We start from the raw sequence: 13,924 nt of genomic DNA, 5'->3' as shown, positions 1-13,924 counted from the left end.
TCATATGCCCAGGGTATCAAAGGGAGATCTCCTTTTCACATTGATGAGTTTTCTCAGGGCACCTTTCATGTCCTTGTTCCTCAGGCTGTAGATGAAGGGGTTCGCCATGGGCGTCACCACAGTGAAGAGTACTGCACCAATCTTATCTCTGTTGTCAGGGTCAGTGGATGAGGGGAAGAAGTAAACCCCCACAATGGTCCCATAGAAGAGCAATACAACTGTCAGGTGAGAGCCACAGGTGGAGAAGGCTTTCCACTTTCCCTCTGTGGATGAGATTCTCAGGACATCCCTGACGATGCAGACATAGGAGAAGAGGATGAGGGCAAAGGGGAAGGTGATGACTGATAAGCCCACGATAAACAACACAAGCTGGTTGATCATCGTGTCTGAGCAGGACAGTCTGAGCAGGGGGGCTAAGTCACAGAAGAAGTGTGGGAGAGTGTTGCTGTCACAGAAGACCAGTCGAAGGAGCAGGAGGGTGTGCGTCAAGGAAACAGTATTACTGAGGACCCACGGGATGACTGTGAGCAGCAAGCAGAGCCTGGGTTCCATGATGGTTGTATAATTCAGAGGGTGGCAGATGGCCACAAAACGGTCATAGGCCATGACCCCCAAGAGGAAATTATCAATAACGACAAACAGAGTAGCAAAGTACATCTGAGTGATGCAGCTCTCATAGGAGATGGATTGACTCTTGGTCTGAATATTCACCAGCATTTTGGGGACTGAGGTGGAAATGGAGGAAATATCAGCAAAGGACAGGTTGGCAAGGAAGAGGTACATGGGGGTGTGAAGGTAAGAATCCAAGCCAATGGCCAGAATGATGAGTCCATTCCCAGCCACAGTGACCAGGTACATACCCAGGAAAAGCACAAAGAGGGGCTTCTGATGCTCAGCCTGGTTGGAGAGTCCCAGGAGGAGGAATTCCGAGATGGTGGTTTGGTTTCCTTGATGCATATTTCTGCTGATCTGGAGAAAGGAACACGAGGTCTTCACAACCCTACAGGAAAACCCAATATGGTACCACTTAACTGTGGCCATTGCAGGAGGTGAGGATGGAGAAGGATTACTTAATAAGGAACTATGTCAGCCATGCAGAGACTCAGGAAATTCCTTAGATAGAAAAGACAGAGGCAGGATAGATACTTCTCAATGAACATGTTTTAAACTCTAACATAACTCTGATTTTTTTTTTTTTTACAGTTGGTTCCAACTATAAAAGAGATACCCTAATTTGAGGGCAATAGTGAGGTATAATCCATTTTCTAAAAAATGCCAAGTAGCCATGAAGGAATTATTTAAAAAATGCACTAAGAGTTCGCATTGTGGCTCATGGTTAACTAACACAATTAGTATCCATGAAGACTCGAGTTCAATCCCTGGCCTTACTCAGTGGGTTAAGGATCTGGCATTGCTATCAGCTGTGGTGTAGGTCACAGATGAGGCTTGGATCTGGCATTGCTGTCTCTGTGACATAGGCCGGCAGCTGCAGCTCTGACCCCTAGCTCGGGAACCTCCATATACTACGGGTGCGGCTCTAAAAAAAAAAAAAAAAAGAACTAAAAGACCTTTGACACCATTCACCTTCATCCTTTAAATCTAAGAAAGAGAATGTTAAATAGTGATGTAGGTGAGGAGTTTGGGGAAGAAGAAACACCTGAGGGGCAGGAATGCTAATGTAAGTGCTCCTACCCACTCGAGTTAGGGGAGGGCTCCAAAAGGACTGGTCTTGGAGAATGTAAGGGAGGGGAGATCCGAATTTTACTTCATTCATAGCCAGATGTTAGATGAGTGGAGAAAATTTAGGGGATACATAGGAGCCTAAAGATTGTGTTTGTGGGCCCTCTGGATCAGCCAACACCGTGGGCTCACTCTGCAGGTAGGGCAATCCTGCATCCTCATACATAGTGCAGCAAGTTATCCACAAGCCTAGTGGATGCTGCTGGAAGCCATTGAGCTCAAGCCACCTTGTTGGGACTCCAACCAAGAAGGGACCTGCTGGGGTGGTGGAGGAGGCTTTAGCAGTAAGAGGTCAAGGATGGCTCTGTTATGACAGAGATTATAGAGAGATCAGGGAGAAAACTCATTGTCCTTGTTGGGAAACTGCTTCATGAAGTTGTTCCTGAAAAGAATATTGAAGAGTCCCAAATGTTCTTGGGACAGAGCACGTCAGCCACACACAACTCACCAATTGCTAGTCTTCCAAGGCAACAGGCTTGAAGACTTTGCCCTTTTTCTCAGCCCCATTCTTCCCCCTTACTATTTACTGCTACACACTCCCAAGGTACACAGCAGGTTGAGCTCAGGAAGGAGGGCATGTGCTTTGAAGAATATGAAACTGATGGTATTTTTTTTTGTCTTTTTGCCCTTTTTTGGGGGGCTGCACCTGCGGCATATGGAGGTTCCCAGGCCAGGGGTCCAATCGGAGCTGTAGCCACCAGCCTACGCCAGAGCCACAGCAACGCTGGATCCGAGCCGCATCTGCAACCTACACCACAGCTCACGGCAACGCCGGATCATTAACCCACTGAGCAAGGGCAGGGACCGAACCCTCAACCTCATGGTTCCTGGTCGGATTCGTTAACCACTGCGCCACGATGGGAACTCCGGAAGTATGTATTTCTGAGTGGCAATTTCCAATCTCACCCTTCCTATTCTACCTCTCCTGCACATCAGCATTCCTGCATAAATTGTCTGAGATCTTGAGACACCTGCCTGGCTAGTTAAGAGCAGCACTAAAGTCTGAAAGGGCTCACCTCTGAAAGATGGTAGGATCTCAGGAAGTTACTGGAATCCAGACCCGGTAGCTTAACTTGTTGCTGACGGGGTTGCAGCAGGGAGACTGAGAGCAGGTCTTATGTACTTTTCAGAACCAAATTCTTCCCAAGCAGTTAACAGAGCCACGGTGCTGGGCTCATATGCTATAGTAGCTTCTTCTGAGTCCTTGGGGACAATGTCCCTGAGGTGATTTCCTCAAGACAGAGGTCGTTTTCATGTCCCAGGCTCCAAAGAGGTAAATGGGGAGTAGACAGGAAGCTCTGTCTGTTTGTCCTCAGGTGCCGCTTCTCACCTGTGGTTTCCTGTTTGTAAATTACTTGGTTATTGCCCTTTGTAGCAAGTGGATTATTTGCTGTTTATTATTTTGCCAGAGAGAAGGAGAGATTCTGAGAGTTCCTTCTCTGTTCCCTCTCTAGGGTCTGGAAGAGGAAATACTTAGTAAATACCTTGAGAATTGACTGTAATTTCTGCACTAGGGATTATGACTCTGAAGAGAGGCCCTCCCTAGTGGAAGGGGACAGGCTCCAGCCTTCTGAACTGCTTGAAATGAATGTCAGTGTTGGAAGGGAATCTGGGGACCCAGGAACTCAGCCCTCAGGGCTCTTAGTTGCAAACCAGAGAAATAAACTCTGGATTCTCAATATTGAAAAGAAGTATATTGAAATGATGTTGGGTAGTTCAGAGATAGCCGAGAACGCTGGAAATGGACCTTGAAATAGACATGAGAAAAGGAGGCTGTACAGCCAAAGACACAACCAAAATTAATACAAACCTTCCATTGATTTCATGTGCCTCCTAATAGAGTGCAGTTATTTTTCACCTGAAACAGGAACACTCACCTCCTCCTCAGCAGGCAACAACTTAATCTATGGACTAACTGTATAGCTACTCATGACTAATTTTTAAAATAACTGGGTAATGGAGAGGAAAGAAAAGGCAAGTTATCCTTCCTTCCTTCCTTCCTTCCTTCCTTCCTTCCTTCCTTCCTTCCTTCATCTTGGCCATAGCTAGGAAAGAAGTGTGGGTGAACCAGAATCCTTGTTTCTACAACTTGTCCATTTATGAGTTCCTTCTTCTGCTACTGTTATGGTCTGAATATTTGTGTCCTCCTAGAATTCCTATGCTGAAACCTGAGCCCCAGGCAATAGTAAAAGGATGGAGGGCCTTTGGGAGGTGATTAGGTCATGGAACAGAGCCTTCATGAATACGATTAGTATCCTTATAAATGAGGCCTGAAAGAGCTCCCTTGCCCCTTCTGCTATGTGAGGATCCAGTGAGAAAGTGGCAGTCAGCGAACCATGCAGCAGGCTCTCACAAGACACCAAATCTGCTAGTGCCTTGACCTTGGGTTTCTGGTCCCTAGCACTGTAAGAAACAAGTTTCTGGAAACCACGCTGTAGTGCAGTGGAAACAAGTCTGACTAATATCCATGAGGATGCAGGCTCTATCTCTGGCCTTGCTCAGTGGGTTAGGGATCCAGCTTTGCCATGAGCTGTGATGTAGGTTGCAGATGAGGCTCAGATTCCACATTGCTGTGGCTGTGGTGTAGGCTGGCAGCTGTAGCTCCAATTTGACCCCTAGCCTGGAAACTTCCATATGCCATGGGTTTGGCCCTAAAAACAAAACAAAACAAAACAAAACAAAAAAAAAGAAAAAGAAAAAGAAAAGAAAAGAAAAGGAAATAAATTTCTGTTGTTTACAAGCCACATGATTTGTGGTGTTTTGTTATAGCAGCCAGAAGGGAGTATAATAACTTCTGTCTTAGCATAAGTTTCTAAAAGACAATTTAAGACTTGACATTTTATTTGGAAAATGAAGTCCCAGGGATGTAAAGAGGAGGACAAATGAGGCAACAGAGTCTGGGCTGGATGCGGAACAATGCAATGATATGCATTACCGCAAGGGCGATTGTTCACACAAGCATGGGAGAGCCAGAGAAGATAACTCATGAGAAATCTTCCCCCAGCATGTCAGACTCCTCTGGAAGGAGAAATCATAGCCAGGGTCAATCCAGGGAGAGGAGAAAGGGATATTTATATGCCCTGTTCCTTTTCATCTCTTGCTTTCCATCGGTCAAGGTTCATCCCATGGGGACTTAACTCCCTTGAACTTCCAAGTTGCATCATCTGGCCGCTTGGTGGCCACATAGAAAGTCAGGAACTATATTCCACAATATGGCTCTTTATGACTGTTTATCCATTTTGAGGGAAACTGTGTGTGTGCAGGTTTGGTGTATAGGTTTAATGTGGGTGTCCGCTACCTGAGAGAGCTTGGAAAGAGGTAGCAGAGTTTGGAAGGTGAACTAAGTTCATTAGAAAGAAGGAAGGGGTTCCCGCTGTGGCGAAGTGGGTTAATATCTGATTGCACTTGCTCGGGTCACCGAAGAAGCACAGGTTTCATCCCGGGCTTGATGCAGTGGTTACTTCCAGCTGAAAAATTAAGATGATAATGAGACCTACTTTATAGCACTACTATGAAAATTAAGTAAGATAATGCATTGGTGTTCCCTGGTGGTCTAAAGGTTAGGGTCCAGGTGTGGTCACTGCTGTGGTGCAGGTTTGATCCCTGGCCCAGGGGCATCCACTTGCCGTGGGTGCAGCCAGAAAAAAAATGTAGACTTAACCTTTGGCTTGATGTGCCACGTTTCCAGGTTCCTACTTTCTCCTTGACATGAGAGGGTTCCTCTGAACCAGTAACCTCTCTATTTGATAAAGTTTTATTTATTCATATATTTTAAAATTAAATTACATTTCATTATTACTTTTATTAGAGGATAGTTTATTTACAATATTTTATTTGTTTCAGGTGTACAATATAGTAATTCAATATTTTTATGGATTATACTTCATTTACTGTTACTATAAAAATATTGGATACTTTCCCTGTGTTGTACAGCATAGCCTTATATTTATTTTATAATTCCCTACCCTGTCTCTCTTCTCCTCTTACCTCTTTCTCCACTGGTAACTACTAGTTTGTTCTATATATCTGTAAGTCTGTTTCTGTTTGTTGTATTCCTTTGTTTTATTTTTTTAGATTCCACATTTAAGTGATAACATATAGTACTTATCTTTCCCTTTCTTATTTTGCTAAGAAAAGTACCCTCCAGGTCCAGCCAAGTTTTTGCAAATGGCAAAATTTCACTTTTTTTTTTTTTTTTTTTTGTCTTTTTGCTATTTCTTGGGCCGCTCCCGCGGCATATGGAGGTTCCCAGGCTAGGGGTCCAATCGGAGCTGTAGCCGCCGGCCTACGCCAGAGCCACAGCAACTCGGGATCCGAGCCGAGTCTGCAGCCTACACCACAGTTCACGGCAACGCCGGATTGTTAACCCACTGAGCAAGGCCAGGGATCGAACCCGCAACCTCATCGTTCCTAGTCGGATTCGTTAACCACTGCGCCACGATGGGAACTCCAAATTTCACTTTTGTCTATAGCTGTGTAGCATTCTATCACATCTTCTCTCCCATCTTTTTAAATTAAATTAAATTAAATTAATTCATTTTATGGCTTCACCCCTGGCATATGGAAGTTCCCTAGCCAGGGACTGAGTCTGAGCCACCATTGCGACCTATGCACAGCTATGGCAATGCCAGATACTTTAACCCACTGTGCAGAGCCAGGGACCAAACTTGCACTTCCAAAGTGACCCGAGCCACTGCACCACTGCACCACTGCACCACAAGTGGAACTCCCCTCACATTCTTTTATCCATTAACCTGTTGGACACTTAGCTTCCTTCTGTATCTTGGCTATTATAAATGATGCTGCTATGAACATTGAGGTGCATGTATATTTTCCAGTTAGAGTTTTTTTTTTTTTTTTTTTTTTTTTGGATATATAGCCAGGAGTGGAAATGTTGGATCATGTAGTAGTTGTATTTTTATTTTTTTGAGGAACTTCTGTAATGTTTTCCATAGTGGCTAAACCACTTTACATTCTCATCAACTCTGTACAAAGAATCCCCTTTGTCCACATTCTTGCCAACAGCTGTTATTTGCGTTTTTTTTTTTTTTTTTTGGATGACAGTCATTCTGACAAATATGAAGTGATATCATTGTGGGTTTTGATATATATTTCCCTGTGAGTGAGTATTATGCTTTAATTTTTGCAGGAGAATTATGACATGTTTCTCAGTTTTCATGATTTCTCACTACATTTTCTCAAAGTTTGGATTAAAAAAATAAACCCTTTTTTGGGGGGGGGAATGCTGGGAAGGAATTTCCACAAAGAAGTACTATTCCTACTGGTGTAACTAACCCTTCTTTTCATCCACCAGTTACACTGTAAGAAAAGAGTTGGAGAAATCCACTGTATCAACATACCTGTAATGTCATTGTCATGTATTTGGGCCACGAGATGCTTATTGATTCATAGTGGAGACATATGTGTACGCAATTACCCTATGTGATAAATTGTACTTTAATAACTTTTTTTTGTTGTTGTTGTTGTTGTTGTTGTTGTTATTGTTGCTATTTCTTGGGCCGCTCCCACGGCATATGGAGGTTCCCAGGCTAGGGGTTGAATCGGAGCTGTAGCCACCAGCCTATGCCAGAGCCACAGCAACGCGGGATCCGAGCCGTGTCTGCAACCTACACCACAGCTCACGGCAACGCCGGATGTTAACCCACTGAGCAAGGGCAGGGATCGAACCCGCAACCTCATGGTTCCTAGTCGGATTCGTTAACCACTGCGCCACGACGGGAACTCCTTTTTTTTTTTTTTTTAATAAAATTCTAATGAGAGAGGCAAAGATAGATAGATAGTGGAGCTAGAGGTGATTTCCTGGGCAAGTACATCTCTGGAAGTTAGCTGATACCAAGGACAGATTCATAAACTTAAAGTCTGCGGGAAGGGGATAAACAAGGTTCTGGAAGAAAGAGTAAAATTTGAAAGTAGCAGTGAAGACGCATGAGAGGAAAAATGGAGGGAACCTAAAATAATTTTGCAAGTTCTGACTTTCACTTATGCTACTGAGCATCTACCTTGTCACGGGAAGGACATTTATTTTCTCAGGTGAAACATCACTGGTTGGCATTTCAGTCCCATGATGTGACTCATGATATACTGACATTCCACTCAGTGTTCTAACTTCAGAATCTAATAACTTGATGGAAAGACTCATATTAAGGGAATATTATTATTATTATTTTTTTTGATAAGAAGAAGGGGAAGAGTTCCCGTCGTGGCGCACTGGTTAACGAGTTCGACTAGGAACCATGGGGTTGTGGGTTCGATACCTGCCCTTGCTCAGTGGGTTGAAGATTCGGTGTTGCCGTGAGCTGTGGTGTAGGTTGCAGACGTGGCTCAGATCCCGCCTTGCTGTGGCTCTGGCGTAGGCTGGCAGCTACAGCTCTGATTCGACCCCTAGCCTGGGAACCTCCATATGCCGTGGGAGTGGCCCAAGAAATGGCAAAAAGACAAAAAAAGAAAAAAAAAAAAAAGAAGAAGAAGGGGAGTTCTCGTTGTGGCTCAGTGATTAACGAATCCAACTAGGAACCATAAGGTTGCAGGTTCGATCCTTGGCCTTGCTCAGTGGGTTAAGGATCTGGCGTTACGTGAACTGTGGTGTAGTTCTCAGTGGCAGCTCGGATCCCACATTCCTGTGGCTCTGGTGTAGGCCGGTGGCTAAGGCTCCAATTCCACCCCTAGCCTGGGAACCGCCATATGCCGTGGGTACAGCCCTAGAAAAGAAAGGGGAAAAAAAAAAAAAAAGGAAAAAAAAAGGAGCAACTAATTACATTCAGTGAATACATGTTCGGGAAGGAAATGGGGGCACTCAGTAATTCAGCTGAAAGGATTGATTCACATTTTAGGGTTTTCTTCCCAACAAGGTAATGACCCCTCTGCTCTTTTCTTTCTTTCTCCTCTCCTTTCCTTTCCCTTCCTTCCTTCCTTCCTTCTTTCTTTCTTTCTCTCTCTTCTCTGTTCCAGGTTAATTTTCCGTAAGATTAGTGACATCAAATACAAATGAGAGGAGGCAAGGAAATGCAACTGCAAACTTTTCTTTTGTTGGCATTCGAGACAATGCCTAGCAGAACGTGTACATTTAATTGATTCATTATGTTCTCATGTGACATGGACCGGATACGTTCATGAGCAACCTGCCAATCAGAGACCTTTGCGTCTCTTCCCAACATTTAGCTGGAAGCAAAGGCATTTCTAATATTGTTCAATCCATGACTATTCCTGGAATAAATAATACTTTTTAGTTCTCCTTATCCCTGTGTGAAATCAGCTTAAACGTTTTAGAACATTGAAATAGTTTTGAAAAGAAAAAGAAGTAACCAAAGCAAAAAGTGTTAATCTAGGAAAACTATGGAAAGTGGAGGAAGATCATGCTGATGATGATGGAGTTTACTTGCCAAATAAATTTATCTCAGGTTCCTCTTAGAAATTATAATTTTCCCGATTATGAGAGTAATACAATCTTATGTTAAAAATCATGAAAAATGCATAAATGGATAAAAAAGACAAAGATTATCCATAATTCTACAAATCACAGGTAAAAACTGTTAACTTTTTGGTATCTTTCTATTCGTCATTATGTATATGTATTTTTACAAAGTTGGGCTTCTGCTGTATACAAAGTTCTGTACCTTTCTTTTATCACTTATAGTTATAAATGCCCCTTGTTATAAAATGTTAACTTAAATATAATTTTACGCATACAGCATTTATGTATCCAATATTTGAAATTACATCTTAATAATATTTCATTTTCTAAGTATAAGAAAAGCCTTATATTTTTAGTTTTGTTTGACTCTGTTAATTACTTGAGGTTACAATTTTAGAATAAGAATTATTGAGTCACAGAACAGATACTTTTCTAGGCTTTTGGTATACTTAGTTATATGGCATTTGGAAGGATTATACCAATTTCTTAGGCCAGTTTTAAAATCCACTGCAGACATCCTCACTCTTGTTAAAATGAATAAACAAAAACATCAATTAAGGTAGTCAGGGGGCCAGAAGAGGGAGCTCTTCTGCCCTACAATGATAGTAGAGTCCATCAGCCAGAAGTGACTGCCTCTCTTGCCTGCTAAGAGTTCAGCCAATGAGAGACTCTCATAACTCAGCCAATGAAAAGCCACTATACTTTGCAACTCTCACGTCCTCCAATGGACTCTTTGTTTACTACAGTCATACCAACTTCCTTTCAACCTTTTCACAAGGGTTTTTCCTTGCTGTGTGGGGACTTGTACAGACATGGTTTACTCTTGTTGTAGACCTCTAATTGCAATTCTTTGCTGATCCCGAATAAACCCCTTTTTTTTTTTTTTGCTAGGAAAATCACTGGTAGTCTATTTTAGGTCAACATTCTCTCCTTGGAATTGCTAAACAAAATCAGCTTTAGCGGCTGCTTCCAGTTCCTTGCCTTAGAGTTGTCGTGGGAATGATCATTCATTCCAGTTAAGAACTGTCGTGGGAGCTCTCTCCATCTCGTTGCTCCTCAGGGTATGAGAAGGTTGGGCAGCATAAAGGCAGCCATGAATATCAGAGAGGGAGCCGATTCTACTTGAGTGTTTGTGCATGCTTGGCAGCTGGACTTGGCTAGAAGTGTGAGAAACAGTGGCACCACCCTCTGAGTGGATCTGAGTAGCAGCCATTGTGAAGACACAGACGAGGTGAGGTGAGGACAAGTCTATGTGAAAGCTTCCAGGACAGCAAGCACATGCAGGTAGCGCTGGCATCATTCAAATGCAGTTTTTGTTACTCTAGCTTGACTAGTACATAGTAGGTGTTTAGTTAACGAGTGCTATTTCTGGACTGCTCCCTGGTAGGGCAAAATAAAAGAAAATTGAGGCAACCAGATGGGATGGATGGAATGAAGGAAATTGATGCTTTAAATAAGTTATTTTTGTTTGCTTGTTTCCTTTTTTCAGCCACACCTGCAGCATGTGGAAGTTCCCTGGCTAGGGATCGAATCAGAGCTGCCGTTCCCTGGGCCTATGCCACAACCACAGCAATGTGGGATCTGAGGTGCATTTGCAACCTACACCTAAGGATCTTGCAGTATGGCCAGATCCTTAACCCATTGAGTGAGGCCAAGGATTGAACCTGCATCCTCACAGACACAATGATTTGTTCTTAACCTGCTGAGCCACAATGGGAACTCCTAAATAGGCTATTGTTTGTCATAGGTTCATAGCTAAAATAATAAAATAATAATAAAGCACATTTCTTTGAGTAAAATACATGTTTGTATGGATAGTTCATACTTAAGGCATGCTTCATGGGATAAGTTGATATTGTCTCCAAGTCTAAAGGTGTAAAAGCATCAAACTTTATTCATAGCATGTTTGGGAGGTTACTGATAGACCAACTGACATTGGTGAGCTGTGATCTTTATAGCAGGACCAGTAGTCTAGAGCTCCTACATTGAAATTTCTAAATTTTCAAATCTTATTTGACATGCTGGAAAATGAGTGCAGATTGTGGACATGGAGCAAATATGGCAAAAAATACATATCATCTGCAATGTGTGGGAAATCATATGCTGTATTTGTTATTTTCATTGCAAGTGACTGATACCCACTGCAGTCCCCCTAAGCCTTCAGTTGGTGTCAGAGGCTGCTTTACTGATGATGGCATGTCTCAGAGCGTCTTTGACATCCTTGTTGCGTAAAGTGTAAATCAGGGGGTTGAGTAAGGGGGTGACAAAGGTATAGACCAGTGCGATTTGGCGGTCTTCATCCTCTGAGGTGCTGGACCTTGGACGCAGGTAGACCAGGCTGCAACAGCCATACTGCAGCAGGACCACAGTGAGGTGGGAGGAACAGGTGGAGAAGGCCCGGCGGCGGCCCTCCCCAGAACGGATGCGCAGGATGGCTGAGGTGATGAACGCATAGGAGACACAGATGAGCAAGAAGGGGACGGTCAGCACGAGGATGCCCACGACATACAGGACAGCCTGGTGTACGCGGATATCAGCACAGGCCAGCCGTAGAACCGGAGGCACATCACAGAGGAAGTGGTTGATTTCCCGGAGGTGCCCGCAGAAGGGCAGGGTGAAGATTAAGGAGGTGAGCTGCAGGGACAAGAAGAGGGCCAGGCCAAGGGCACCTGCCACCATTTGAATGCACAGCTTCTGGGTCATGATAAGAGTGTAGTGCAGTGGGTGGCAGATGGCCACATAGCGATCATAAGCCATGACTGCCAAGAGAAAACAGTCAGTGCTGCCAAGGGTGACAAAAAAGAACATTTGGGCCCCACAGCCAGCCAATGGTATGGGCTTCTGGAACCCCCAAATATTGGAAAGCATCAAAGGCACCACAACAGATGTGTAGCAGATTTCCAGGAAAGACAGATTGGACAGGAAGAAATACATCGGGGTGCGGAGGGAGCTGTGGGTGCACACCGCCCAGACGATGGCTGTGTTTCCACAAAGGATCATCAAGTAGAGGAGGAGGAAGAGGAGGAAGAGGAGCGCCTGGAATTCTGGGACGGTGGTGAAGGCGCGGAACACAAACTCGGGGGGACCCGACTGGTTGAGCACAGGGCTCCCAGCCACCATGTCTCCTGCAAAAGAAGGGCAGAAAGTGCTGAACCTTCCTGAAACTAATACAATAGTGTTAAATCAACTATATCCCAATAGAATTTTTAAAAAAGAAAGTGCGGAACCTCCCTTTGCAGAGTTATTTAATTGCCTGAGTAGAATCAGGGATTTAAGATTTGACTTTTGATTTTGAATTACCTATTGTGCATCCGGTTTGTAATCTCAGTGCTTGGGAATGAATTCACAAGAGAGGACATGGTATATTTTTCCTTGGAAATCTTCATGAATGGGATTGTGTCTAATGTGTAGAAGTTTCTGGTGACAGAGATGCCACCAGATGTTCCGAAAAATGTCTTTTTTATTTATTTTTATTATTATTATTTTCTTTATTTTTTCTTTTGCTTTTTTTAGGGCCGCACTCGCAGCATATTGAGGTTCCCAGGGTAGGGGTCTAATCAGAGCTGTAGCTGCCGGCCTACACCACAGCCACAGCAACGCCAGATCCGAGCCGTGTCTGCAACCTACACCATAGCTCACAACAACGCTGGATCCTTAACCCACTGAGCCAGGCCCGGAATCGAATCCACAACCTCATGGTTTCTAGTCGGATTTGTTTCCACTGCACCATGATGGGAACTCCTTTTTTTGGTAATTCTGGTATTTAAAATCCAATTGACGAGGGCTAATTCTTTGCTTGTATTTAATTAAACATATGAGTTGTATACAGTTGCACTTCGGCATTGTGGGGGATTGCTTCTGGGTCCTCCTTAGATACCAAAATCCACGAAGGCTCAAGTCCCTTTCATAAAGTAGGATTTTATTTGTGTATAACCTACATACATCCTCCTGTATGCTTTAAATCATCTCTAAATTACTCATAACATCTAATACAGTGCTATGTAAATAGTTGCCTATGCCTGGCAAATTCAGGTTTTGCTTTCTGGAACTTTCTGGAAAAATTTTTTTTCAAATATTTTCTAATTGGTTGACTCCAAGGGTGCAGAGTGCATAAATAGGACCCACTGTAGCTGTAGATATTTTTGAAATTAGTACATGGATGTGATGTTTACTTTTTTGGTAAAACTTTTTGAAATATAACACATACAGAGAACTTCATAAATTCTAAATGTACAGCTTGATTTTTTACACGGTAAATATACCAGTATAAACACTACCAAGATTAAGAAAAAAAAACAATTCCAGTTATTTACAAGCATTCTTTATGTCTTCTCTCAGTCTTTATCCCTTACAAAGATAACTACCCTTTTGGTTTTTATCACTGCGGATTAGTTTAGCTATGCTTCAGTTTATATATATAACAATAAAGTGTGTATTTTATTGTAACTGGCTTCAGCACTATGTCTGCAAAGTTATTCTTGTTGTTTTGGGTAGCAAGACTTTGTTCTTTCCATTACTTTATAGTATCCCACTTTTTTGGGGCTATGCTGTTATTTATTCATGAGTTGTTCGCTTTTCATCCAGTTTTGAGTCCATACAAAACTAGTCAAACACATTTTCTTTCAGTCCTTTCTGATATATCCTCTTTATGTATTTCCTCTCATTTGAATACTTAAAAACATTTTCAAATGTGAACATAAACTTTTAAGATTTAGACAGATTCCAACTAAAGGAACTTCTAAGTGAATATGT

General features: G+C 42.9%; 2 protein-coding genes across 2 annotated transcripts; both read right to left on the bottom strand.

Moving 5' to 3' along the window:
- LOC100512519 (olfactory receptor 1S1-like) lies at positions 1-990 on the bottom strand. Its single transcript, XM_021085039.1, has one exon. The coding sequence runs from the start codon at positions 955-957 to the stop codon at positions 1-3; it is 957 nt and encodes a 318-aa protein (XP_020940698.1). The 5' UTR covers positions 958-990.
- On the bottom strand, positions 11,053-12,292 carry LOC100512331 (olfactory receptor 10Q1). Its single transcript, XM_021085038.1, has one exon. It carries the CDS (start codon positions 12,290-12,292, stop codon positions 11,333-11,335), a length of 960 nt encoding a protein of 319 aa, XP_020940697.1. The 3' UTR covers positions 11,053-11,332.

Source organism: Sus scrofa, chromosome 2 (genome assembly GCF_000003025.6).
Source record: "Sus scrofa isolate TJ Tabasco breed Duroc chromosome 2, Sscrofa11.1, whole genome shotgun sequence".
NCBI lineage: Eukaryota > Metazoa > Chordata > Mammalia > Artiodactyla > Suidae > Sus > Sus scrofa.
This window is presented reverse-complemented; position numbering and strand designations above follow the sequence as displayed.